This window comes from Ranitomeya imitator, chromosome 2 (genome assembly GCF_032444005.1).
Source record: "Ranitomeya imitator isolate aRanImi1 chromosome 2, aRanImi1.pri, whole genome shotgun sequence".
Lineage (NCBI taxonomy): Eukaryota > Metazoa > Chordata > Amphibia > Anura > Dendrobatidae > Ranitomeya > Ranitomeya imitator.
Genome location: NC_091283.1, coordinates 628,402,953 through 628,430,761, shown reverse-complemented (window position 1 = coordinate 628,430,761; position 27,809 = coordinate 628,402,953). Strand labels below are relative to the sequence as shown.

At 42.1% G+C, this 27,809-nt stretch overlaps 1 protein-coding gene across 3 annotated transcripts; it reads left to right on the top strand.

Moving 5' to 3' along the window:
* On the top strand, positions 1–27,643 carry LOC138665269 (gastrula zinc finger protein XlCGF57.1-like). 3 transcript variants are annotated; one of them, XM_069752593.1, is made up of 6 exons: positions 1–112; positions 8,492–8,597; positions 8,714–8,948; positions 19,568–19,665; positions 24,123–24,234; positions 25,653–27,643. In XM_069752593.1, exons 2-6 carry the CDS (start codon positions 8,514–8,516, stop codon positions 26,519–26,521), a joined length of 1,398 nt encoding a protein of 465 aa, XP_069608694.1. In that variant the 5' UTR covers positions 1–112; positions 8,492–8,513; the 3' UTR covers positions 26,522–27,643. The 3 variants fall into 3 exon arrangements, with proteins under 3 accessions (XP_069608694.1, XP_069608695.1, XP_069608697.1); XM_069752594.1 differs by lacking the exon at positions 1–112 and adding an exon at positions 428–583; XM_069752596.1 differs by lacking the exon at positions 1–112 and having other exon boundaries at positions 8,489–8,597; positions 8,695–8,948.
* Positions 27,644–27,809: the final 166 nt, after the last annotated feature.

Below are 27,809 nucleotides of genomic sequence, written 5' to 3'. Positions count from 1 at the left end.
CACATGGTCATGACATCATCAAGGGTCCTGCTGCTCACTGAAAGGTCCTTGTCCTATATTCATTTGCCAGAAGTAAAACACAGATGCGTGATATTTGCTTGACGTTTTTCAGGTAAGAGGTGGAAGCTGAGGGGGACGGAGAGCTGGGCAGCGGTCGTTGTAATTACGTGTGTATATGGCTCTAGCCATCTCCCAGGCTGGGCACAGGGGCAGAAGTGTCTGAGCTCAGGTGTTACACTCCTCAGTGTTCACATTGTACCACAATGAAGAACTAGTGGTGGAATGATGGAAATCACAGGCTGGAGTATTCACTGTGGCTGCTATTAGTGAGGCCATTAATGGCTGGCTGATAAATCCATACCTCCCAACTTTTGAGCAGAAAGAAGGACCGATACTGCGGTGCGCGTAGGGATTTTGACCCCCGTCCACATCCATTTGCCATTTCTTTCTCCCCGGCAGGAGATGTCAGAGGGGCGCTGGTAGTGAGGGACATGCAGCAGACGTCTGAGACTGCAGGCGTAGACCCAAATCCGGACAGTTGGGATTAGAGATGAGCGGATGGATTCCCGGGTCTCTGGTCCAGGTCAGTGATACCTGGCGGCAGGACGGGAGGCCGCGAATCTCTAACCTTCCGGTGTGGGTTTTGATCACCCAGGGCCGGTGCGACGTGATCTGTGCATCCTGCTCATCTGTGGATTATTTGTTGTTCCTTCATTCACAGTCGGAGCCGCCAGAACTTTCTTATCTTTATGTAGCTTCTAGTGATGAGCGAACGTGCTCAGATAATATGTTGAAGTCCCCGTGGCTGCATGTTTAGCACCTGTTAGGCAATCCCCACGTGTGTTGTGGCTGTCTAAGGCTATGTGCACATGTTAAGTATTTGATTGCAGAAACTACTGCATATCTAGGAATTTGTTGGCAGCAGAAGCGCAATGAATACTTTTTTGAGCTAAATAAAGATATTTGAAAACGGATAAAAAAAAGTTTTGTGATGTAATTTGTTCAACCGGTTTTTTCATGCTTAATTGTCCAATCCTAGGCTAAAAATACCAGCCCTCAGCTGCCCTAGAAATGGCATTTCATATTTGAGGCACCATTCTGTCCCTGTCTTCCTGATGCCCAGGTGCAGTCTGGTAATGGGATTAGGGGTATAGTAATGAAGAGTTGTCAGCCAGGAAACCCTCATAACTCCTTACTTACAAACTTAAAGGTTTAGTAAAATAAACACATACTTTGTTTGAAATAAAACACATTTTTTTAAATTATTATTATTATTATTATTATTATAGCACCATTTATTCCATGGCACTTTACATGTGAGGAGGGGTATACATAATAAAAACAAGTACAATAATCTTAATACAAGTCACGACTGGTACAGGAGGAGTGAGGATCCTGCCCGCGAAGGCTCACAATCTACAAGGGATGGGTGAGAATACAGTAGGTGAGGGTAAAGCTGATCATGCAGCTGTTTGGTCTATCAGTGGTTACTGCAGGTTGTTGGCTTGCCGGAAGAGGTGGGTCTTCAGGCTCTTTTTGAAGGTTTCCACAGTAGGTGAGTCTGATTTGTTGCGGTAGAAAGTTCCAGAGTAGGGGTGATGAGCGGGAGAAATCTTGTATGCGATTGTGGGAAGAGGAGATAAGAGGGGAGTAGAGAAGGAGATCTTGTGAGGATCAGAGGTTGTGTGCAGGAAAGTACCAGGAGACGAGGTCACAGATGTATGGAGGAGACAGGTTGTGGATGGCTTTGTATATACGGTTAGGGTTTTGAACTGGAATCCTTGGGTAATGGGCATTCTAGGGGGAGCACTGTGCCTGCTAATATAAGGCACCCCCGAAAATAAGGCATACCTTGTTCTGTGCATGGGGCATGCAGTTGTGTCTCGCTCTCGCTGTCCGGTGCCCGCCACTGCAGCCGCGCTGTTCGCAGGAGTTAATAACCGCCTCGGAGCTGTGTGCCGATCTCTGCCCATGAGCCCTGCGCCAATCACAGCGCAAGAAACATGGGCCAGCTGACATCATCCATAGCCTCTGATTGTTCCTGCGCTCTGATTGGCCCAGGGCTCCTGCACCACCAAAGCACTGAAAGCAGCACCGCGGAGGGAACCAGTAAGAAAGTGAAAGTGTGTGTGTGTGTTTGTGTGAGGGTGTGTGTGTGTGTGTACGGTACACACATGGGAGGCTGCAGTGGGATACTGTGATAATGGGAGGCTGCAGTGGGATACCAGGATGATGGGAGGCTGCAATACTGTACTGTAGAATGATGGGGGCTGTAATGGAATGATGGGGGTGCTGTATCGGGGACTGTAAAGGGATGATGAGGGCTGCAATGGGATGATGGGAATATTTGGGGCTGCAAAATGATGATGGGGCTGCTACGGTAAAGGAACTGCTGTGGGTGATTGTTACGGTAGCGGTACAGTGTCCAGAAAGTGTGTGGGAGCCATTTTACCGTGCTTCCCTGTAAATAGGGCGCCCCCCGAAAGTAAGGCATGGTGCAACTTTTAGGGCAAAAATTAATATAAGACGGTGTCTTATTTTCAGGGAAACAGGGTAGGTTCACAGAAAAAAGGTACCTAAAACAACTCCTTCAGATGGCCTTTAAAAAGAATCTCCAACTTCAACAGGGAAATTGTCTTAATACGAACAAAAATGGGTCGTCAGAACTAACAAATGGATCCAACTATATGACATGATGGTTGTGCAGTTTTGTAACCACATGTAATAGGGGGAACCAATTAATTAGGAAGATCCGAAATAAATATTGTCCAGGCCAAAGAGGTGGCACTCTGTGATGCAGTAAAACAATCCTTTCTTTATTCAATGCAAGTCGTACATGGATGCAGGGGAGCAGGTGCAGCGAAGGACGACGGCTGTTTTTCTATCGACACAGGGGTTTGTATATTTCCAACTTCTAACATGAAAAATTTAAAATACAAGAATTAGTAAATAAAATATTAAAAACAGAAAATAAGAAAAAAAATGAAAGCTACAAAAACGGAAAAATGATCAACAGAAACAAGAACATATGATGAAAAGTATATAGGAAGATGTATCCATTTTTATGCCATTACAATTCACAATTTTTGCTGCTGTTAAATATATTCTATCCAATCGCTGTTTGGACGGTGATTGTAGATACCGCACAGCATTACTGTTGCAGCTTGTGTGGGGCGGTTTATTTCCACCCATTGACAGGTATATAGGGGAATGGGGGAAGTGAAATGTATTAATTAGTAAATCTATCAATCAGTCCATCCCCTTCCAATACTAGTGAAAGATATAAATAGGTTTTATGGCTCCTACCAGACATACACTTGATGAAGGCTGGATCGCCAAAATGCGTTGTGTTTTTATAATCCTTTGACCTTATTACATTCTCTAGCAATCCTGTGTTGGATGCTTTTCATTAGTAAAACATTTTTAGTTTATATTTCTGGATCCTCAGTATCTTCGAGTGAAACCACCTTTTGGCTTGGGTTTTTACATCCGCAGATTTTTGCTATGTAATCTAAGAACAGCATGATGTAAGAACAGAAACCCTGATTCCAGCGATGTGTCACTTACTGTTTTGATAAAAATCTTTGCGTTATCTGCTGCAGATCTAGCATTTATCTGAATGCTGATCTCTGTTTAACCCCACCCACCCTACTGATTGTCAGCTTTCTGTGTACACTGTGCATAGGCAGAAAGCGGCTAATCTGTGGTAGGGGTGGGGTTACACAATGCATGAGGACTAAATGGCACATGGCAACCAGTAGAAATAACCTGCTGACAAAACACTGATTATATAAAAATTACACTAAGCAACCCAGTAAGTGATCGAATCAGGGTCTCTCTCCCTTCATTATGCTGCTCTTTTACTACACGGCAAAATCCTAGTTGCAGATTCGCTTTAACCCCTTTACCCCCAAGGGTGGTTTGCACGTTAATGACCGGGCCAATTTTTACAATTCTGACCACTGTCCCTTTATGAGGTTATAACTCTGGAACGCTTCATTGGATCCTGGTGATTCTGACATTGTTTTCTCGTGACATATTGTACTTCATGACAATGGTAAAAATTATTTGATAGTACCTGCGTTTATTTGTGAAAAAAACGGAAATTTGGCGAAAATTATGAAAATTTCGCAATTTTCCAACTTTGAATTTTTATGCAATTAAATCACAGAGATATGTCACACAAAATACTTAATAAGTAACATTTCCCACATGTCTACTTTACATCAGCACAATTTTGGAACCAAAATTTTTTTTTCTTAGGGAGTTATAAGGGTTAAAAGTTGACCAGCAATTTCTCATTTCTACAACACCATTTTATTTTAGGGACCACATCTCATTTGAAGTCATTTTGAGGGGTCTATATGATAGAAAATACCCAAGTGTGACACCATTCTAAAAACTACACCCCTCAAGGTGCTCAAAACCATATTCAAGAAGTTTATTAACCCTTCTGGTGCTTCACAGGAATTTTTTGAATGTTTAAATAAAAATGAACATTTAACTTTTTTTCACAAAAAATTTAATTCAGCTCCAATTTGTTTTATTTTACCAAGGGTAACAGGAGAAAATGGACCCCAAACATTGTTGTACAATTTGTCCTGAGTATGCCAATACCCCACATGTGGGGGTAAACCACTGTTTGGGCGCATGGCAGAGCTCGGAAGCGAAGGAGTGCCATTTGACTTTTCAATGCAAAATTGACTGGAATTGAGATGGGACGCCATGTTTCGTTTGGAGAGCCCCTGATGTGGCTAAACATTGAAACCCCCCACAAGTGACACCATTTTGGAAAGTAGACCCCGTAAGGAACTTATCTAGAGGTGTGGTGAGCACTTTGACCCACCAGGTGCTTCACAGAAGTTTATAATGTAGAACCGTAAAAATAAAAAATCATATTTTTTCACAAAAATTATCTTTTCGCCCCCAATTTTTTATTTTCCCAAGGGTAAGAGAAGAAATTGGACCCCAAAAGTTGTTGTACAATTTGTCCTGAGTACGCTGATAGCCCATATGTGGGGGTAAACCACTGTTTGGGCGGATGGGAGAGCTCGGAAGGGAAGGAGCGCCGTTTGACTTTTCAATGCAAAATTGACAGGAATTGAGATGGGACGCCATGTTGCGTTTGAAGAGCCACTGATGTGCCTAAACATTGAAACCCCCCACAAATGACACCATTTTGGAAAGTAGACCCCCTAAGGAACTTATCTAGAGGTGTGGTGAGCACTTTGAACCACCAAGTGCTTCACAGAAGTTTATAATGCAGAGCCGTAAAAATCAAACAAAATTTTTTTCCCACAAAAATTATTTTTTTAGCCCCCAGTTTTGTATTTTCCTGAGGGTAACAGGAGAAATTGGACCCCAAAATTTGTTGCCCAATTTGTCCTGAGTGCGATGATACACCATATGTGGGGGGAACCACTGTTTGGGCACATGGGAGGGCTCAGAAGGGAAGGAGTGCCATTTGAATGCAGACTTAGATGGAATGGTCTGCAGGTGTCACATTGCGTTTGCAGAGCCCCTAATGTACCTAAACAGTAGAAACCCCCCACAAGTGACACCATTTTGGAAAGTAGACCCCCTTAGGAACTTATCTAGATGTGTGCTGAGCGCTTTGACCCACCAAGGGCTTCACAGAAGTTTATAATGGAGAGCCGTAATAATAAAACAAAAATTTTTTCCCACAAAAATTATTTTTTAGCCCCCAGTTTTGTATTTTCCCGAGGGTAACAGGAGAAATTCGACCCCACAATTTGTTGTCCAATTTGTCCTGAGTGCGCTGATACCCCATATGTGGGGGGGAACCACTGTTTGGGCGCATGGGAGGGCTCGGAAGGGAAGGAGCTCCATTTGGAATGAGGACTTAGATGGAATGGTCTGCAGGTGTCACATTGCATTTGCAGAGCCCCTAATGTACCTAAACAGTAGAAACCTCCCACAAGTGACACCATTTTGGAAACTAGACCCCCTAAGGAACTCATCTAGATGTGTTGTGATAGCTTTGAACCCCCAAGTGTTTCACTACAGTTTGTAACGCAGAGCCGTGAAAATTAAAAAAAAAAAAAATCTTTCCCCCCAAAATTATTTTTTAGCCCCCAGTTTTGTATTTTCCCGAGGGTAAGAGGAGAAATTCGACCCCAAAAGTTGTTGTCCAATTTGTCCTGAGTACGCTGATACCCCATATGTTGGGGGAAACCACCGTTTGAGCGCATGGCAGAGCTCGGAAGGGAAGGAGCGCCATTTGGAATGCAGACTTAGATGGAATGGTCTGCAGACGTCACATTGCGTTTGCAGAACCCCTAATGTACCTAAACAGTAGAAACCCCCCACAAGTGACCCCATATTGGAAACTAGACCCCCCAGGGAACTAATCTAGATGTGTTGTGAGAACTTTGAACCCCCAAGTGTTTCACTACAGTTTATAACGCAGAGCCGTGAAAATAAAAAATCTTTTTTTTTCCCACAAAAAATATGTTTTAGCCCCGAGTTTTGTATTTTCCCAAGGGTAACAGGAGAAATTGGACCCCAAAAGTTGTTGTCCTATGTGTCCTGAGTACGCTGATACCCCGTATGTTGGGGTAAACCCCTGTTTGGGCACACGGGAGAGCTCGGAAGGGAAGAAGCGCTGTTTTACTTTTTCAACGCAGAATTGGCTGGAATTGAGATCGGACGCCATGTCGCGTTTGGAGAGCCCCTGATGTGCCTAAACAGTGGAAACCCCCCAATTATAACTGAAACCCTAATCCAAACACATCCCTAACCCTAATCCCAACAGTAACCCTAACCACACCTCTAACCCAGACACACCCCTAACCCTAATCCCAACCCTATTCCCAACCGTAAATGTAATCTAAACCCTAACCGTAACTTTAGCCCCAACCCAAACTGTAGCCCTAACCCTAACCCTAACCCTAGCCCTAACCCTAGCCCTAACTCTAACCCTAGCCCTAATGGGAAAATGGAAATAAATACATTTTTTTAATTTTTCCCTAACTAAGGGGGTGATGAAGGGGGGTTTGATTTACTTCTATAGCGGGTTTTTTAGCGGATTTTTATGATTGGCAGCCGTCACACACTGAAAGACGCTTTTTATTGCAAAAAATATTTTTTGCGTTACCACATTTTGAGAGCTATAATTTTTCTATATTTTGGTCCACAGAGTCATGTGAGGTCTTGTTTTTTGCGGGACGAGTTGTCGTTTTTATTGGTAACATTTTCGGGCACGTGACATTTTTTGATCGCTTTTTATTCCGATTTTTGTGAGGCAGAATGACCAAAAACCAGCTATTCATGAATTTCTTTTGGGGGAGGCGTTTATACCGTTCCGCGTTTGGTAAAATTGATAAAGGAGTTTTATTCTTCGGGTCAGTACGATTACAGCGACACCTCATTTATATCATTTTTTTATGTTTTGGCGCTTTTATACGATAAAAACTATTTTATAGAAAAAATAATTATTTTGGCATCGCTTTATTCTCAGGACTATAACTTTTTTATTTTTTTGCTGATGATGCTGTATGGCGGCTCGTTTTTTGCGGGACAAGATGACGTTTTCAGCGGTACCATGCTTATTTATATCTGTCTTTTTGATTGCGTGTTATTCCACTTTTTGTTCGGCGGTATGATAATAAAGCGTTGTTTTTTGCCTCGTTTTTTTTTTTTTTTTCTTACGGTGTTTACTGAAGGGGTTAACTAGTGGGCCAGTTTTATAGGTCGGGCCGTTACGGACGCGGCGATACTAAATATGTGTACTTTTATTGTTTTTTTTTTTTATTATTATATAGATAAAGAAATGTATTTATGGGAATAATATTTTTTTTTTTTCATTATTTTGGAATATTTTTTTTTATTTTTTTTTTACACATTTGAAATTTTTTTTTTTTACTTTGTCCCAGGGGGGTACATCACAGATCAGTGATCTGACAGTGTGCACAGCACTCTGTCAGATCACTGATCTGACATGCAGCGCTGCAGCCTTCACAGTGCCTGCTCTGAGCAGGCTCTGTGAAGCCACCTCCCTCCCTGCAGGACCCGGATCCGCGGCCATCTTGGATCCGGGGCTCGAGCAGGGAGGGAGGGAGGTAAGACCCTCGCAGCAACGCGATCACATCGCGTTGCTGCGGGGGGCTCAGGGAAGCCCGCAGGGAGCCCCCTCCCTGCGCGGTGCTTCCCTGCACCGCCGGCACATCGCGATCATCTTTGATCGCGGTGTGCCAGGGGTTAATGTGCCAGGGGTTAATGTGCCGGGGGCGGTCCGTGACCGCTCCTGGCACATAGTGCCGGATGTCAGCTGCGATAGGCAGCTGACACCCGGCTGCGATCGGCGGCGCTCCCCCCGTGAGCGCCGCCGATCGTGCTGGACGTACTATCCCGTCCATGGTCATAGGGGCCCACCCCACATGGACGGGATAGTATGTCCGATGTCAGAAAGGGGTTAATGTAACTTCAATTTACAGTGCCGCTCACAAGCTCTGATGTCTATTTCCTTCAGGTTGTGAGGTGAGGATGAATCTATGAAGATGGAAGAAGGCGACAGGGAGAAGACTAGGATGATATTAAACCTCACTCTGGAGATTATCTACCTGCTGACCGGAGAGGTGAGGGATTATTGGAATTATGTCACCTTACACATCTTTCCTCTGTACTGAGAACACTCAGGAGAGGTGAGGAGATATATAATGTGATATTTAGCAGTGTCTCCCCATATATACAGGATTACACAGTAGTCAAGAAGATATCTGCAGAGGGTGTGACTTCCAAAGGATGGAGCAAGACGCAGACCCCCATCATGGAGCCTCCACCTCACCCACTGATACCAGGGAGATACAGTGACCAGAAGATCCTGGACCTCGCCAACAAGATCATTCAGCTGTTGACTGGAGAGGTGAACAAGAGTGATCAATATAAAGATGTCCTAATGGAGGACCACCAACAACTCCCATCAGTAGGTAAGTACAGACGGTCACTGTAGTAAAGGAGAGCGCGGGCCACCTGCATACTCCACCATCATCATATAAACACACTTTACAATTAAGTAAGGACATATAGAGCATATAAAAACAATATAATGGAACACATTTCATCAGTACAGGAGGAGTGAGGGTCCTGCTCACGAGCTTAGTCTATAAGGAAATAAGGGGACACAACGTGCTGTTATATATGATCCAGCCACCATTATTATAGATAAGGGATGATCCGTCATCAGCCAGGGTCTGTGTGCTATTGGGTGCATGGAGGATGTGCAGATGGATGAATAGACAGGAGCAGATTCTGATTAACATTTAGGAGGGAACAGGGGAAAGGAAGGTTTGTGAGTTGAGGTGATAGACTTGTCTAAACAGATGTGTTTTTAACTCCTTCACCATCTTGGGTTTTTGAGTTTCCGTTTTTCGCTCCCCTCCTTCCCACAGCCATAACTATTTTATTTTTCCGTCAATATGGCCGTGTGAGGGCTTGATTTTTGCGGGGCGAGATGTACTTTTGCACGACACCATTCGTTTTGCCATATAGTGTACTAGAAAATAGTGAAACAAATTCCAACTGCTGTGAAACGGTAAAAAAAGTGCAATTCCACAATTGTTTTTTGTTTTGCTATTTTACCATGTTCACTAAATGATAAACTACTGACCTGCCATTATGATTCTCCAGGTAATTATGAGTTCGTAGATGCCAAACATGTCTAGGTTCTTTTTTTTATTAACCCCTTTCTGACATCAGACATAATATTCCGTCTGTGACCTGGGCCTATTTGACTAGGGATGGAATATTACGTCATCCCGATCGCCCGCGTACACAGGGGCTGATGCTGACACCCGGCACTTTAACCCCGCAATGCTGCAATCAAACACGATCACGGCATTCTGGAAGCCGATAGAGGGCTGATGGCCCCGCTGCCTTTGGATAGGAGACCCCACGGCGTGACGTCGGGTCCCAATCATTGCCATGGTGACAGATGTCGTCATGACGACATCCTGGTCACCAGACCTAGCAAACTTGCTGATCATGCCCAGTGTGTGATGAGCAAGTTTGTCTGTCAGTGCAGAGCTGCTGTATCTCCATGCTGCAGAAGCAATCAGCCTGCAAAAAATGATCGTCCCATAGTGCAATAAAAAGCGTCTTTCAGTGTGTGACAGCAGCCAAACATAAAAACCTGATATAAATCTGGTATCCCTGTAATCGCACGGACCCGAAGAATAAAGTCGCCTAATCACTTATACCTCACGAGGAATGGCGTAAAAATAAATAAAACCAATTCTTCACAAGCTGTTGATTTTTTTTCGTTCTGCCTCCCAAAGATCGCAGTAAGGCTCGGCTCACATTTATCCTGCACTCTGCGTTGAGCTCTTACATCGGGGTTTCCATGTAAATCTCTGAAATACGTGATTCAGATGGTACCTCTGGCGGAAGATTCCCTATAATGAGGAAGATGGAGGCACTGTGGACGCCGTCTGACCTGTGATCCGGTGGTGTCTGTCTTTTTAGGATTGCATAAAAGTGCCATCGGCCACAGTTTTGTGCAGTTCTGAAAAGGACACAACTGAACAGAGCCCAGATGGAGTCCAGAGTATATCTGCTGCCTCATTATAGTGAATGGATCCCTCGGGGGTTTTATCTGAATCATGTCACCCAGAGATTTAGATGGAAAACCCAGAGTAAGTGCTCAGCGTAGAGCGCCGGATAAATGTGATCCCAAATGTTATGTAATATGTTCCCAATAAAAGCTTCAACTCAATCCCCAAAAAAAAAAAGCAAGCCCTGGCTCAGATCTGTCATCTGTTAACGGAAATGTAGGGGGCTTCCACGTTACTGGTAGTACAAAGGCTCTGGAAAAGCCAAATGGCTCCTCACCCGCTAAAAGAAATTCAGCAAATTCTCTGCTCTCAAATCCAAATGTCCCCTCCCTTCTGATCCCCACAGTGTACCTAAGCCACATATTGCGTCAACGTTTGGCAATTCTGTAGTGATGAGATCCTGCTTAAGGCCGGGATCACACATGCGAGAAACATGGCCAAGTCTCGCATGTTAATACCCGGCACTGTCACCGGCACTCTGGAGCGGAGTGTGCGGCCACATAGCAATACATGCAGCCGCACACTCCGCTCCAGAGTGCTGGGTGCAATGCCGGGTATTAACATGCGAGACTCGTCCATGTTTCTCGCATGTGGGATCCCGGCCTAACTTACGTGTGCATGCCTCCAGAAACACGGGCTGGGCATAACGTACTGGTCACTACAGCGGCAGTTTGCAATTTTCACTCGGCAGCATTCATTGCTGCTTTTTTCTGCAAAATACCAATGGAGTCAAAATCGGCACTACACCTGTAGATAAATTCCCCAAGGGGTATAGTTTCCCAAATGGGGTCAATTGAGGGGGGATTCTGCTCTTCTAGCATTTAGTGGCTCTGTATATAGAGTCTGCAAACTGTTCTAGGAAAATCTGCCTTCCTGGAAGCAAATACAGCCACATATGGGGTATTGCCACGTTCAGTAGAAATTGTGGGACAAATTTTGGTGTCATTTCTACCACTTTTTGTATGAAAATGTAAAATCTGCGGCTAAAACAAAATTTTGGTGGTAAAAATGTAGTTATTTTTTCTTCACTGGCCAATGGTATAAAATTCTGTGTCACACCCATGGTGTCAAAATGTTTAACTGGCGATACACTTTGAAAAGTTTGGACGTAGATGAAAGGGAACCTGTCACCATTTTTCGCGCCTGTGCAGACCAAAGATGAAAAGCAGAAGTGCGCATGTGCCGGAAAATGTATTTTCGGTACATGGAAGTAGTTCCAGTACATAAGCTGGAAACACATTTGCCGGTGCATGCGCACTTCTGCATTTCAACTTTGCCTGCAGTTGTGCAGTGCATACTCCATAAGCGCGAGACACGATTTGTCTGCGCAGGTGCGAAATTTCTCATGGCGATGAGGATGATGCAGGAGGCATCATCCACCTCCAGGACGCCGAGCAGCAACCGGGGGGAGGGGTGGACTGGCCGTAAGCCACGCCCATTGGACCAGACAGACCCAACTGGAGAAATCTAAATGGTTTTTTCAGGGCTATACAGGGGGAGTCAGGGGATTACATAAGTATTTACCGAATGCATAGCAGACCCTGATGATATTTTTAGCTGGTATGACACAAAAATGGTGACAGATTCCTTTTAAATTTCACATGTGCCACAGCACAAGTGCTCTCTTTAACCCAGATCTGGCTATATTGGAAGTGTGTGCTGGGATGTAGGACCAGTTTGCCTTGTTGAAGAATCAATTAAAAAGAGATCACAGCAGATTACTATGCAAGATATACAAATATCCATAATGGACAGACACAGAACACAAATCATCAAGTGAAAGAAAACTGAATATTCAGAATCAAACATGGGAACAATTAGTATTTTGTAGACTTGAAATCTTGTGAATCAAGCAAGATGGTCACACTTAACAGAAGTAAAGCAAGCTCCTTAGTGAATAATCCCTCCTGCTCATTTCTGGAACATTTCTGGAACATTTCTGTTAAACACTTCAAAAACTGCACTTGGAGATCGGGCCCTCTAGATTTCTATACCCTAAATAATTACATAGGAAAGAAGTCCGATATGAATAGAAGGGAGGAGTCACACGGAGACAGGTGAGAATTAAAAGAATGGGGAAAATCAACAGAAAGGAGATAGAAGTTTGCTACTAACACAGTAGGGAATTGAATAGGAAGAAGACATAAAAAGAGACACAGTTGTGAATAGGAGTTCAATGAATATGCAGAGTATTGCACATTGGGAACATACCTGTGGGCAAAATAGATGGATTGTCAGATCAGGAGTGATGGCAATATTGAAGAATATATATCATGAGATTACATTTCTGGAATATTTCTGCTATACACTTTGAAAACTGCACTTAGAATAACTGCACTCAGAACCCATAGTTGTGTCTGGCCATGCGGGAACATGGGAACAACAAAAAACTGACTGGCACATCCAAACCAGTGTGAATAGGTGCATACCAGGAGCAGCTACCTCCATATACAATATACAAAAAAAGTTGAACTCTATCGCGCTAAAGCATGTCAATATGAAATATGAATAGCAATAAGGCTTTTGAATGTTAGGAAAAATGAATGAAATGCTTTGCACAAAATTTGGCCAAATAATGTCTGCCCATCAACCAACGTCAAGGTAATCTCAAAGACTGATGGGTCCCTACATGTGTGACTACCTCTCTTAGGTTGATGTCTGAATTCCTGGGTGAATGTGGACACCTCTCTCAGCAATGCCTGTATTTATAGGTAAGTAGGGACCTGCAGCAATTAAAATCGCCACATGGTGAAGGGCGGAGTGCTCAGTCAGTAAGCTAACATAGAAACAACAAAAAACTGACTGGCACCTCCAAACCAGTGTGAATAGGTGCATACCAGGAGGACACTATATATGGTCTGATCATACCACAAATACTTTACCTCACAAAAAGAATCAGCTGTGCTCCCATGCTGTGCTATCTGTACTCTCTTTTGCTTCCTCCCCTGCCCAGGAGCTGTAGTATGATCAGACCATGTTCCTGCACATAACTACCACATAAACATTGAGTAAAAGTAAGCAAAAAAAAGTCCAGCGACTCACTACCCCAACAATAGGCACCGACAAAACCTAGTGCTATGAATTCTCATCAAATATACATCTTTATTAATATTTGAAAGAGAAAAGTGTACCTATTTAGAAAGACTATACTTACTGTACATCAATTGATGTGGAAAGAGGATGTGTGTAGTTCGGTCAAAGACAACCCCATGCGCGTTTTCCCCACAGCTTTGTCATGGGGCGACACAGCCATTACACAGTACACAGCAGAGGCACATCTATAAGATTATCTCAGCACAGGAACATTCAACATCCAATTGTGGAAATTATTATTATTCCAAGATGTATTGATTAAAATCAACTTTAAAATTAACTTTGTTCGTGGGAAAACCCCTTTAAGACCTCAATTGAAATAAAAACAATGTATGCTCCCAACCCATAGCTGTGCTATTTCAGCTATATCGGTGTTGCTATTCCCAGAGGGTGAGGTGACATTGGCTGCAGCAGACATGATACCACAATCATCAGATGCTCATCGGCTGCAATTTATCAGTGACCCGCCAGTGGAGACACCTATTTTTGACAGAATAGTAAAAGCTGCCGCCAAACAATGGTCTTTCATTGGCTGTAGCGGACACATGGCACAATGTGTCGTCACCTTGTGGGAATAACAGTACTGACGTTGCTGCCATGATGCAGCTGTGTGGGTGAGTACACACTATTTTTATTTTACTTGGAATTTTGTTTTGATTGACCCCTCAATGACATGTGACGTACAGAGTATGCTGCCAAGCCGAGCCCACATCTTTGCCGGCAGATGATGGTTGTACAAATCAGCCATCATCTGTCATGAAGGGGAGCTGTTGGGCGTTCAACCTGTTAGATGCCGCTAATAATCTTTGACAGCAGCATTTAACATGTGCTGGCAAGGGGATGCAATGTTCTATGCTCCCATTGGCGCACCCGTGGTGTGATCGCGGGGCACTGATGGGTTGCCATTATGGTAAGGGGTCTGCTGAAGATCCCTGTGCCTGTAATGGCGATATTTCTGTGAAAGCCATACCGTGTCTGGCGTTCATAGGTGACTGTGATTTTTGTTGTATACAACAAATTGTACAAAGCACAAATCAAGTCCTTTAACCCATTAACGACCGCCGATACGCCTTTTAACGGCGGCCGCTAAGGGTACTTAAACCACAGCGCCGTTAATTAACGGCGCTGTGGAAAAAGTAAATAGCTCCCCCCAGAGTCGGATTTTCTCCGGGGTCTCGGCTGCCGGGGGTAGCCGAGACCCCAGAGAACATGATTCGGGGTTTTTTTTTTACCGACCCCGCATTTGCGATCGCCGGTAATTAACCGTTTACCGGCGATCGCAAAAAAAACAAACCGCGATTTCTTTTTAATTTCTCTGTCCTCCGATGTTATCGCACATCAGAGGACAGAGAAATGGGGTCCAAGGTATCCCCCCCAATACTTACCTGTCTCCCCCGATGCTCCCGATGGGCGCCGCCATCTTCAAAATGGTGGGCGCACTGCGCCCGCCGGCCGGCATCGGGAGAATCTTTGGGGTCTCGGCTGCCGGGGGTAGCCGAGACCCCAAAGAACATGATCGGGGTCGGTTTTACTGACCCCTGTTTTGCGATCGCCAGTAATTAACTGTTTACCTGCGACCGCAAAAAAAAAAAGCAAAGTGTAATTCTCTGTCCTCTGATGTGATCGCACATCAGAGGACAGAGAAATAGGGGGATTTGGGGACCCTATCATACTCACCGGTCGCCGGGGAAAAGAAAATGGCGGGCGCATGCGCAGTGCACTCGCCATCTATCGCCATCCGCCGGCCGGCAGGAGAAGAGCAGTTGGGGCTAAAATTAGGGCTAGGGTTAGGGCTGGGGCTAAATTTAGGGTTAGGGTTGGGGCTAAATTTAGGGTTGGGGCTAAATTTAGGGTTAGGGTTCTTTCACACTTGCGTCGGTACGGGGCCGTCGCAATGCGTCGGCCCGACATACCGACGCACGTTGTGAAAATTGTGCACAACGTGGGCAGCGGATGTAGTTTTTCAACGCATCCTCCGCTGCCCAATCTATGTCCTGGGGAGGAGGGGGTGGAGTTACGGCCACACATGCGCAGTCAGAAATGGCGGATGCGACGTACAAAAAAACGTTACATTGAACTTTTTTGTGCCGACGGTACGCCAAAACACAACTGATCCAGTGCACGACGGACGCGATGTGTGGCCATCCGTCACGATCCGTCGGCAATACAAGTCTATGGGCAAAAAACACATCCTGCGGGCACATTTGCAGGATCCGTTTTTTGTCCAAAACGACGGATTGCGACGGATGCCAAACGACGCAAGTGTGAAAGTAGCCTTAGGGTTAGGGTTGGGGCTAAAGTTAGGGCTAGGGTTGGGGCTAAAGTTAGGGTTAGAGTTGGGATTAGGGTTAGGGTTTGGATTAGGGTTGGTATTAGGGTTAGGGTTGGCATTAGGGTGACGCTTTGGATTAGGGTTAGGTTTGGGATTAGGGTTAAAGTTAGGGTTGTGATTAAGGGTGTATTGGGATTAGGGTTAGGTTTGAGGTTAGGGTTGAGATTAGGATTAGGGGTGTGTTGGATTTAGGGTTTTGATTAGGGTTATGGTTAGGGTTGACATTAGGGTTGTTTTGGGGTAAGGGTTGTGATTATCGTTAGGGTTAGTGATTAGGATTATGGATCGGGTTGGGATTAGGGTTAGGGGTGTGTTGGGGTTAGGGTTGGAGCTAGAATTAGGGGGGTTTCCACTGTTTAGGCACATCAGGGGTCTCCAAACACGACAGCCAATTTTGCGCTCAAAAAGTCAAATGGTGCTCCCTCCCTTCTGAGCTCTGCCGTGCGCCCAAACAGTGGGTTACCCCCACATATGGGGCATCAGCGTAGTTTCCAAAACGGGGTCACTTGTGGGGGGGTTACTACTGTTTAGGTACATCAGGGGCTCTGCAAACGCAACATAACGCCCAGTGCCCACAGACCATTCTATCTAATTCTGCATTCCAAAAGGCGCTCCTTCCCTTCCGAGCTCTGCCGTGCGCCCAAACAGTGGTTTACCCCCAGATATGGGGCATCAGCGTACTCGGGATAAATTGGACAACAACTTTAGTGGTCCAATTTCTCCTGTTACCCTTGTGAAAATAAAAACTTGGGGGCTACAAAATCTTTTTTGTGGAAAAAAAAATATTTTTTTATTTTCACGACTCTGCATTCTAAACTTTTGTGAAGCACTTGGGCATTCAAAGTTCTCACCACACATCTAGATAAGTTCCTTGGGGGGGTCTAGTTTCCAAAATGGGGTCACTTGTGGGGGGTTACTACTGTTTAGGCACATCAGGGGCTCTCCAAACGCGACATGGCGTCCGATCTCAATTCCAGACAATTCTACATTGAAAAAGTAAAACGGCACTCCTTCTCTTCCATGCCCTACGGTGCGCCCAAACAGTGGTTTACCCCCACATATTGGGTATCGACGTACTCAGGAGAAATTGCACTACAACTTTTGTGGTCTAATTTCTCCTGTTACCCTTGTGAAAATAAAAATTGGGGGGCATAAAGATCATTTTTGTAGAAAAAATGCAATTTTTTTTATTTTCACGACTCTGTATTCTAAACTTCTGTGAAGCACTTGGGCATTCAAAGTTCTCACCACACATCTAGATAAGTTCCTTAAGGGGTCTAGTTTCCAAAATGGTGTCACTTGTGGGGGGTTTCCACTGTTTAGGCACATCAGGGGCTCTCTAAACGTGATATGGCGTCCGATCTCAATTCCAGCCAATTCTGCATTGAAAAAGTCAAACGGCGCTCCTTCACTTCCAAGTTCTGCGGTGCGCCCAAACAGTAGTTTACCCCCACATATGGGGTATTGGCGTATTCAGGAGAAATTGCATAACAAAATTTATGGTTACATTTCTGTTTTTACACTTGTGAAAATAAAAAAAATGGTTCTGAATTAAAATGTTTGCAAAAAAGAGTTAAATGTTCATTTTTTCCTTCCACATTGTTTCAGTTCCTGTGAAGCACGTAAAGGGTTAATAAACTTTTTGAATGTGATTTTTGAGAACCTTGAGGGGTGTAGTTTTTAGAATGGTGCCACACTTCATTATTTTCTATCATATAGACCCCTCAAAATGACTTCAAATGTGATGTGGTCCCTAAAAAAAAAAGGTGTTGTAAAAATGAGAAATTGCTGGTCAACTTTTAACCCTTATAACTCCCTAACAAAAAAAAAATTTGTTTCCAAAATTGTGCTGATGTAAAGTAGACATGTGGGAAATGTTATTTATTAACTATTTTTCGTGACATATCTCTCTGATTTAAGGGCATAAAAATACAAAGTTTGAAAATTGCAAAATTTTAAAAATTTTCGCCATATTTCCGTTTTTTTCATAAATAATCGCAAGTAATATCGAAGAAATGTTACCACTAACATGAAGTACAATATGTCACGAAAAAACAATCTCAGAATCAGCGGGATCCGTTGAAGCGTTATAACCTCATAAATTGACAGTGGTCAGAATTGCAAAAATTGGCTCGGTCATTAAGTACCAAATTGGCTCTGTCACTAAGGGGTTAAGGGATCTAACAAATACAATGAAAAGTAAGAAAAATATTTTAAAAAATATGTAAAAAATAGAACAGGTCAAATTGCCCTTCTTTTTCCCCAATTAAAAATTAAGAAACAAAAAAAATGTAAAAAATACATATTTCCCATCGCTGCGTTCATAAGTGTGATCTATGAAAATATAAAATTAATCTGATTGAACTGTAATGAAAGAAAATAATAAAAATGCCAGAATTGCAGATTTTCAGCTGCTGCAACAACACAAAAAAAGGTACTGTAATAGGTGATCAAAAATCGTATATACCCCAAAATTATATCAATAATAACATCGCCCCTGTGCGTAAAAAAACAAGCACTCCCACAGCTTCATATACCGAAAATTGAAAATGTTACAACTCTCAGAAAATGGCAATTTTTTTTTTTTTTACAAATTTCTGAAAAAAATAGTTTTCACCACTTAAGTAAAGCAAAACTATGCATGTTTGGTAAAGTTAGTCAAGAGGTTATAAAAATACACCAGATTTATCATCCATCATGAGCCACTGTGAGAAATATGGTGCATTTTAGCCACTTCACGATCTTGCGATTTTTCCATTTTTGCATTTTCGTTTTTTGCTCCCCTTCTTCCCAGAGCCATACGTTATTTTTGCTTGTTTTTTTTTGTCAACATGGCCATGTGAGGGCTTGTTTTTTGTGGGACGAGTTGTACTTTTAAACGTCACCATTGATTTTACCTTTTAATGTAGTGGGAAATGGGAAACAAAAATCCATAACTGTGCAATTACACAATTGTTTTATTTACCATGTTCACTAAATGCTAAAACTGACCTACTCTTAGGATTCTCCAGGTCATTACGAGTTCACAGATAATAAACATGTGTAGGTTCTTTTTTTATTTAAAATATCCAAAATTTGTAAAAAACAAACAAACAAGCAAACAAAAAAAAAATCTCCTTTTTCAGAGACCCATAGTGTTTCCATTTTTCGGGTACTAGGGCTGTGTGAGAGCTTATTGTTTGCTTGCCGAGCTGACGTTTTTTGATACCGTACTGGGTAGATATGATCTTTTGTTCGCCTGTTGCAGTGGCCAAAAAAAAATTAATTCTGATGTTTTTAATTTTTTTTTTTTTTTTTTTTTTTTATTGTTACACCGTTTAGCGATTTAGATTGATTTATTTTATAACTTGATAGGGCATTTGTAAACGTAGCGATACCACAGGCACATGACAGCTGATCAAACCAGCTGTCATGTGACGGGAAAGGTGCGGGCTCAGCGCATCAAGGGGAAGGACACGATCTTTGACATATCTATACGTCAGATGTCATGAAGGGGTTAAGACTGTCTATAAAATGGGCAGGATTTATAAATCTGCTCAATATGTTCATTCATTGTGTTTGGGTTTTCCAGATGGATCCAGTAACAGAACCACACCGGAGAGATGTCCCAGCCCTCCGTATTCCCTGGATTGTCCAGAAGAAAATCACATTGCCCCGCAGGATAATCAGGTGATAGAGCTTGTTCAGAACAGCATATCAGACAGTAAAGATCAGGCAGCGCACTGACCAGTCGCATCATGCACTATTCTCTTCTGTACCTTGGATTAGAGTCACCTATACAAGTCTATGGGTGGCCAAAAAAAGAAATCTTCTTAATCACTTTATTAGGGGATTAGCCTTTATTCTTGTAAAAATGTGAATGTAAATGGCTTCCAAAGCCCGGCTTTTTCCCAGTCTGGTTTCTTGCTTTTAGCTGCATTGATATCAGAGTACTCATTTGGAGTACACATGATGGCAGTGAAAGGGTCAGCACCAGTGCCTTTCTAAGGCCTCATTCAGACATCAGGTTTTTTGTACGAGTGCTATCCATGTTTTTCATGGATGGCAATCATACTTATGATGGTCTATTTGGGTATTTAGCATATCCTATTTTTTTTTTCTTCGAATTGAGTGTTCCATGCAAAATCGTCTAATATTGATCTGAGTGTAATGCACATGATCTATGGGTCTGTGAAAATATTGGACAGCACTCGGACGCCATCTGTGTGCTGTCTGCTTTATGTGACAGCTGGAGAACCTTTTTTTTGTTTTTTTCGATCAGAGACAAACTGATGGAACTCTGACCAGTATCTGATGAAAATCATTGATGAAACGCAGTGTTTTTTCTCTCCTATATGAAAACAATTGATATCCGAATGAGCCCTGACTCTGGGGATATGCTGCTGCAGCTGACTGCTCTGATAAGCACAATACCCAGAGGAGACAGGTGCTGACACTTTCAGTGCCAGCAACTGTACTCCAAATGAGTACGTTCTGATATCAGTGCATCAAAAGGCAGGCAAATAAACTGCCTTGCATTTTTTTCAGTCACCCCGCCATCTCCTAAAAACTCTATATACTGATTAGTTAAAAGGTGGTAAATATCCCCAAATTTAATAATAAAAACTACAGTGTAATGTTTCGTGGAGAGTGGCAAGCCAGAATACGGAGACTTATAGGCCATGATATGCTCCTCTGGGAATTTAAATATGCAAATTGTATCTTCAGAGAATAAGAGGACTGGAAGCATTTCTAAAAGTCAGGATCAACTCTTTAACCCCTTCACCCACCAAGCCTGCTTTCACCTTCATGACCAAGCCAAATTTTACAATTCTGACCAGTGTCACTTTATGAGGTAATAATTCTGGAAACCTTCAATGAATCCCACTACTTCTGAGACTGTTTTTTCGTGACATATTGTACTTCATGGTAGTGGTAACATTTCTTCTATATGACTTGCGTTTATTTGTGAAGAAAACTTAGAATTCCTATGCCCTTAAATTGGAGAGTCATGTCACATAAATTAGTTAATAAATAACATTTCCCACATGTCTACATTACATTAGCACAATTTTTTAAACATTTTTTTTTGTTAGTAAGTTATAAGGGTTAAAAGTATTTTTAGTGAACACATTACATTTGAAGTGACTTTGAGTGGTCTAAATGACAGAAAATACCCAAAAATATGCCATCGATGTTTTGTGGTATTTCTTCAATTTTTAATACAGCTTTCCACAGAGTCTTCACTCAGCACGTCCACAGCTTTTTTTCATTCCAATCAAGTTCCCGCTTTTTCATCACCTTGTTCTCTTCTCTTTCTTGTTGTCTCATGTCAGAATCCTCTGATGGAAATGAGTGTTCCTTTTGATCACATAAATCTCTTCAACGTGATAGCTGCTTCAGTTGTAGACAGACGTTCACAAAATATGGCAAAATGTAACTTGGCCCAAGGGGGTAGTATTCCAGATGAGGCCTGACAAAGGAGGAGTAGAGGGGGATAATTCTTTCATGTGATCTAGACTCTATGCTTCTCTTAATATATCCTAGAACTGTTTACCTTTTTGATGCTGCATCACACTGTAGACTCATGTGCAGTCTGTTATCTATTAGTATGTCCAAGTCTTTTTCACATGTCCTGTTTAGTTCTATTCCTACCATTCTGTAGATGTAATTTTTGTGTTTCATGCCTAGTTGTAGAATCTTGCATTTCTCCCTGTTAAATACCATTCTATTAAGGTACCGTCACATTAAGCGACGCTGCAGCGATCTAGACAACGATGTCGATCGCTGCAGCGTCGCTGTTTGGTCGCTGGAGAGCTGTCACACAGACAGCTCTCCAGCGACCAACGATGCCGAAGTCCCCGGGTAACCAGGGCTGCGCTTAGTAACCCGATGTTAACCCTGGTTACCAGTGTAAATGTAAAAAAAAAAAACACTACATACTTACATTCCGGTGTCTGGTCACGTCCCTCACCTTCAGCTTCCCGCACTGACTGAGTGCCGGCCGTAAAGCACAGAGGTGATGACACCGCTGTGCTCTGCTTTACGGCCGGCCGGCGCTGACACAGTGCAGGGAAGCTGACGGCGAGGGACGTGACCAGATACCGGAATGTAAGTATGTAGTGTTTTTTTTTTTTTTACATTTACAATGGTAACCAGGGTAAACATTGGGTTACTAAGCGCGGCCCTGCGCTTAGTAACCCGATGTTTACCCTGGTTACCAGTGAAGACATCGCTGAATCAGCGTCACACACGCCGATTCAGCGATGTCAGCGGGAGATCCAGCGACGAAATAAAGTCCTGGACTTTCCCCAGCGACCAACGATCTCCCAGCAGGGGCCTGATCGTTGGTCGCTGTCACGCATAACGATTTCGTTAAATATATCGTTGCTACGTCACAAAAAGCAACGATATCGTTAACGATATCATTATGTGTGACGGTACCTTTAGTCGCTGCCTATTGTTCAAGCTTATCTAGATCTTTCTGATTCCTTTCTCTGTCTTCTCTAGTGTTAGCTATCCCTCATAGCTTTGCATCATCTTCAAATTTGATTTGTTTACCTTCAGTTCCCTTATCTATATAATTTATAAAAATGTTGAACAGCACTGGGGCCAGGACAGAACCTTGTAGTACTCCACTTGAAACACCCTTCTAATTGGATGTACAACCATTTATCGCCACTCTGTGGGTATTATCAATGAGCCAGTTATGAATCTAACCCAAGCCCTACTGTGCACCCAAAATGCAAAATGCAAAATTTGTGGCCAAAACAATATTTTTGTGGGTAAAAGTAGAATTTTAATTTTTTTTTTTTCCTTCCACATTGCTTTAATTCTGATGAAGCTCCTAAAGGGTTGCCAAACTTGTTGAATGCGGTTATGAGCACTTTGATGTGTTTAGCTTTTAAAATTATATTTTCTGCAACATAGGCCTGTCAAAATGACTTCAAATGGGGTGTGGTTCCTAAAATAATTGAATTTGTTGAAAAAAGAGAAATTGCCGATAAACTTTTAACCCTAATAATAAAAATTATGCTGATGTCAAGTAGACATATGGTAAATGTTATTTATTAAGTATTCTGTGTGGTGTAACTATCTGGTGTAAAGGCCTAAAAAATGTAAGTTTGAAAATGAAACTGAGGAGCATTGCATTGCATGGCCTATAAGTTTCCTTGCATTGGCTTGGCACTCTCCACAAGAAAAAAATGTTCCCCCTTAGTCAGAGACCTCTCATCCAATAAAAAAAGGGATGGATCATTTTTTTTTCTATAGCACCAACATATTCCGCAGCATTTTATGTTACAGAGTAAAGTTACACAGGCAATAAAGACATTACAGAGTAACACATTATTCAACGGATACCAAGAATTGTGAGGGCCCTGCTTGTGAGCTTACAATCTATGATGGATGTTCTCCTCAGAACAAATGGCATTGTGGGTTATAGATTGATTTAAACTTGATGGACTTAGGTCTTTTTTTCAACCTATGTAACCATTTCCAATCTTCTTAGCACTGATGAGTCCAACACCCCGAAACATGTGTCTGCAAATGGAGTGTCTGGTTTGGCGTTTAGCCTATGAGCCTTGCCATATGACTGGGTAGATATTGACTTTTCGGATTGATACCCTAATAGTAGGCACTAGAATTCCAGCCCTCTTCCTCTCTGAAGAGGCTATTTTCACAGTAAAACTACAACATGCTGACAAAAAAAATCCTCACACATCTCCATCAAAGAAGAAATGAAAAGTTCTAGACAATAATAATACAAACTATATATTTTTTTTTTTTGAATTATTTGACTAGCACTGTACTCACACTGACCTGAAGAATTAAGTTGTCAAGTCAGTTTTACTGCACAATAAACCCCATAAATATGAGCAGAATTGCTTTTGTTTTAATCTTTTCACCCCACATAAAATGTTATCCATGTTTTTCAGTACAATATGTGCTAAAGTGAATTGTGCCAATTAAAACTACAACACATCCCACAAAGACAAGCCTTCTTATGGAAATGTAGATGGCAAAATAAGTTATGGCTCTTAGATAAAGGGGAGGAAAGAACAAAAAGTGCAAAAGCAAAAATTGGCCCAGTCATGAACAGATTACTATTGTCAATAATATGACTTCTTCTGTTTTTGGTGACTTAGGCTGAAGATTTGATTCATATTAAAGTTGAGGTTATAGAGGAAGAAGAAGAGACATATTTGATTGACAATTTTCACTGTAAGGAGGAGGATATTCCCGAGAACATCAACTCTGGTGAGTTATAATCTGAAATTATAAAGGGGTCGCATATCATCCAGCACAGATTTCCACCAAGTCTAACATGTCTATGCTTTCTGCCTACATCTGCTATTTAGGGCGAGTAAGAACATCTAATATACATTAATTGGGGGAGGGGTTGAAACGACTGTCCTCTAATAAATATAAATAAATACAGTAGGTATAATACTTTGGCTTGCAGTTTAGATAAAACTTGAAGGATTTGTCCACCTTTAAATGCATTTTTGTTTTAACCTAAAATGTATAAAGTATATAGTCCTAAAAAACATTTTTACTATTGGGTTTCTTTAAAATTTCTGCACCATTTGACTTTTACAGACTTTTTGTTTCCTGTACATTCAACTATGATGTGGTCTTGGTTCTAAATCAACTGAGATGAACTAAAATATCTCAAGGGCTGTCACATTGTAGAAGGATCATCTTTATTCTCATTTGTACAAGGAAATACTAGAAACAATGGGATGAAACTGAATGGGAGGAGAAACACATTAGATATTAGAAAACTTTTTGACAGGGTGATCAGTGAGTGGAACAGACTGCCATGAGAGGTGGTGAGTTCTCATTCAATGGAAGTCTTCAAACAGAGGCTGGACAGACATCTGGCTGGGATGATTTAGTGAATCCTGCTTTGAGCAGGGGATTGGACCAGATGGCCCAGGAGGTCCCTTCCAACTCTACCATTCTATGATTTTATGAAAAAAAGACAGCTTAGAAGTTACAAGCTTCCCATGAGACCATCATAGTGGGCTTACTAACTGATCCTCTGTTAACTGCAGCCAGAAATGTACTATGTTATATAGAGGATGTAGGAGGCAAATAGCCCAGTAATTTTATTAAAATCAATTTGAAAAACTTAATTTAAGTCCAAAATACATGCATTTAAGTGAACAAAAAATTGTCCCCAAAGGAGAACCACTCTTTTAAGCTGGCTGTACATGAAAGGATTAGTTTAGCATCTCCTGTATATGAGGGCCGGCTGACTCTTTACTGTCATAACTGATGTAAAAAAAAAAGATATATGATTTAGGCTAGGTTCCCATTGCGTTAATGGGAACGCGCTAACGGACAGCGTTGCACGGCGAAATTAACGCCGTGCAACGCGTCCGTTAGCGCGCCCATTCACGGCAATGGGAACGCGCAGCACTAGCGCGTGCCATGTTCGGCACGCGCTAGCGACGCGCCGGTGTTTTGTGGCGCGCCGCGGATGCTGTTTGCAGCGTTACCGTGACCCCGGAAAGCGGCCCCGGTAAAAACATTGCATTAGCGCTAGCGCTAAACGGATTGCACTAACGCAATGTGACCCTAGCCTTACGACGGATGTTTTGTATACACAACTCCATAAGACATTTCCACAGAAAACATAGAAATGTAAAATGTACTTTTATTGTCAACAGATACACAAACAAGTTGGAGTACACCAAAAGAACGTAAGAAAATGCAAAATCAGAATATTCAAGATTCCTCAAGAGTAGAGCCTGAAATTCAAAGACTACCATCAGATCTTTCGTCTGGGGCCTCCAATCGTGAGCAATGGGATCATGATAATTCACATGGTCTTCCAAATAAAACAAAGACTGGAAAGAAAATACATCCATGTGCTGAGTGTGGCAAGTGTTTTCACAACAGTGCAAATCTGTCCCGACATCTGAGGATACACACAGGTTTAAAGCCATTTTCATGTTCCGAATGTGGCAAATGTTTTACTCACAAATCTATGCTAGATGCTCATCAGAGAATTCACACTGGGGAGAAGCCATTTATGTGTTCTGAATGTGGGCGGTCTTTTACCCAAAAATCTCATCTCATTAAGCATCAGGTTATACACACCGGAGAGAAGACGTTCTTATGTTCTGAGTGTGGTAAATGTTTTAGGCAGAAATCAGATCTCCTGAAACATCAGAAAGTTCATACAGGGGAAAAGCCATTTCTGTGTTCACAATGTGGGAGGCGTTTTGCAAGTAATTTAGATCTGGTCAACCATCAACGAATGCACACTGGGGAGAAGCCATTTCCGTGCTATGAGTGTGGGAAATGTTTTACACAAAAATCAGTTCTTATGAATCATATTAAAATCCACACAGGAGAGAAGCCTTTTCAATGTTCTGATTGTGGTAAATGTTTTGCTCAAAAATCCAAGCTTTTGGGTCATCAGAGAACTCATACGGGGGAGAAACCATATTCTTGTTTAGACTGTGGGAAATTTTTTGGATACAAATCGAGTCTTGTAAAACATCATCAAAGAGTTCACACAGTAACATGGTGAAACATTGTAACAAGTATACTCAATACTGTGACAAAGGTCTGGATTTAGGAGTCATATGTTCTTGAGAATAGACCCACCAACAACAAGGAATACACTGACTAATTTACTAAAGCTGTCTAACTTTAGAACAAGCAAACAGACAAGTCCATCTGAAAATGTATTTAAAGGAAAGAATCTCAGTCCCCACAAGGGGAAGTTTGGGATAAACTGATTCACAGGTTCACCCAAAACCAACTGCAGTGGTTTGTCTTTGAAGAAGTGTGACACTTCAAAATGGGTTGACCAATAAACCACATTTCTGGATTCCTGACTTCTCATCACTCTTCCACCAGCAGCACAGATTTAACCCATTAAATCCAATCCTTGATATTCTTAGAGCCATGGGTATGCAGCAGCCTAAACCTTTTTAGCGGTTATGATCACATAATATGGCAAGTTAAGAACCATTGTACACATTCTATTAATTTTATTTGGATAAGACCTTATTGCACTTTTTGTCCTTCCAGTTCTACATTCTATCATATACCGGTGAGTACATAGGAGTGGACTTAATACTTTATTTGGAATCGAGTCTTTTCCAAACTCAAAAATCTTCTTCAGGCATAGGAATACATTTCTGTGAAGCCTCTTTTGTGTCTCCTAATCTTTGTTTCCGACTGGATTGTGCTTGATATAGTTTTATATTTGGTCTTGCATATATGTGTTCTTATGTCTGAGGAAGATTCCTGAGTTTGTAACTGAAACACGTTGCAGTTTTATCCAAATAAACTATTAAGAATTATATATACAAAACACTCTGGTGCCGATTGCGGTTGGCTTTGGTTGGACCTGTCTTAATATTCCACAATCTATTAGATGGCTTTCTTGGATCCAAGATTGGCGGATGGGATATCCACTTCAGCCATGCCCTTTTTCTGTCAAGTCACACTCCTTTTTAGATGTGCCAGCCTACTTGTCAAAAGTGTTTAAAAAAAATGTCTAAAACGCTAAGTTTTTGGTGAAAATTAAGTCAAAATTTCCCTTATTAACTCCATCCCAGTAATTGCAACTGCTTCTATCACAGTCTATTCATATATACGTGGGAAGAAAAGAAAGAAATAAAGAATGCGTTTTGGAAAGTAATTGAGTTTGTTTTCTTCATTCATAAGATTTTCTGTTGAGTTGAGACCTTATGCTTCCTTGCTTATCTGACTGTTTCTTGGAACGCTTTTAGACATGAGTGTTTTTCACATACAAAAAAAGGTACTGGTTTAATCAGTGCATTGAGTTTTTTTCACATATTTATAAA

Bases quoted from the DNA above. Each gene is read 5' to 3' on its own strand.
- LOC138665269 (XM_069752593.1), top strand. From the start codon at position 8,514: ATGAAGATGGAAGAAGGCGACAGGGAGAAGACTAGGATGATATTAAAC. The intron at 19,666-24,122 runs GTGATAGAGCTT...TTGGTGACTTAG, and splicing joins TTGCCCCGCAGGATAATCAG to GCTGAAGATTTGATTCATAT. The intron at 24,235-25,652 runs GTGAGTTATAAT...TATTGTCAACAG, and splicing joins TCCCGAGAACATCAACTCTG to ATACACAAACAAGTTGGAGT.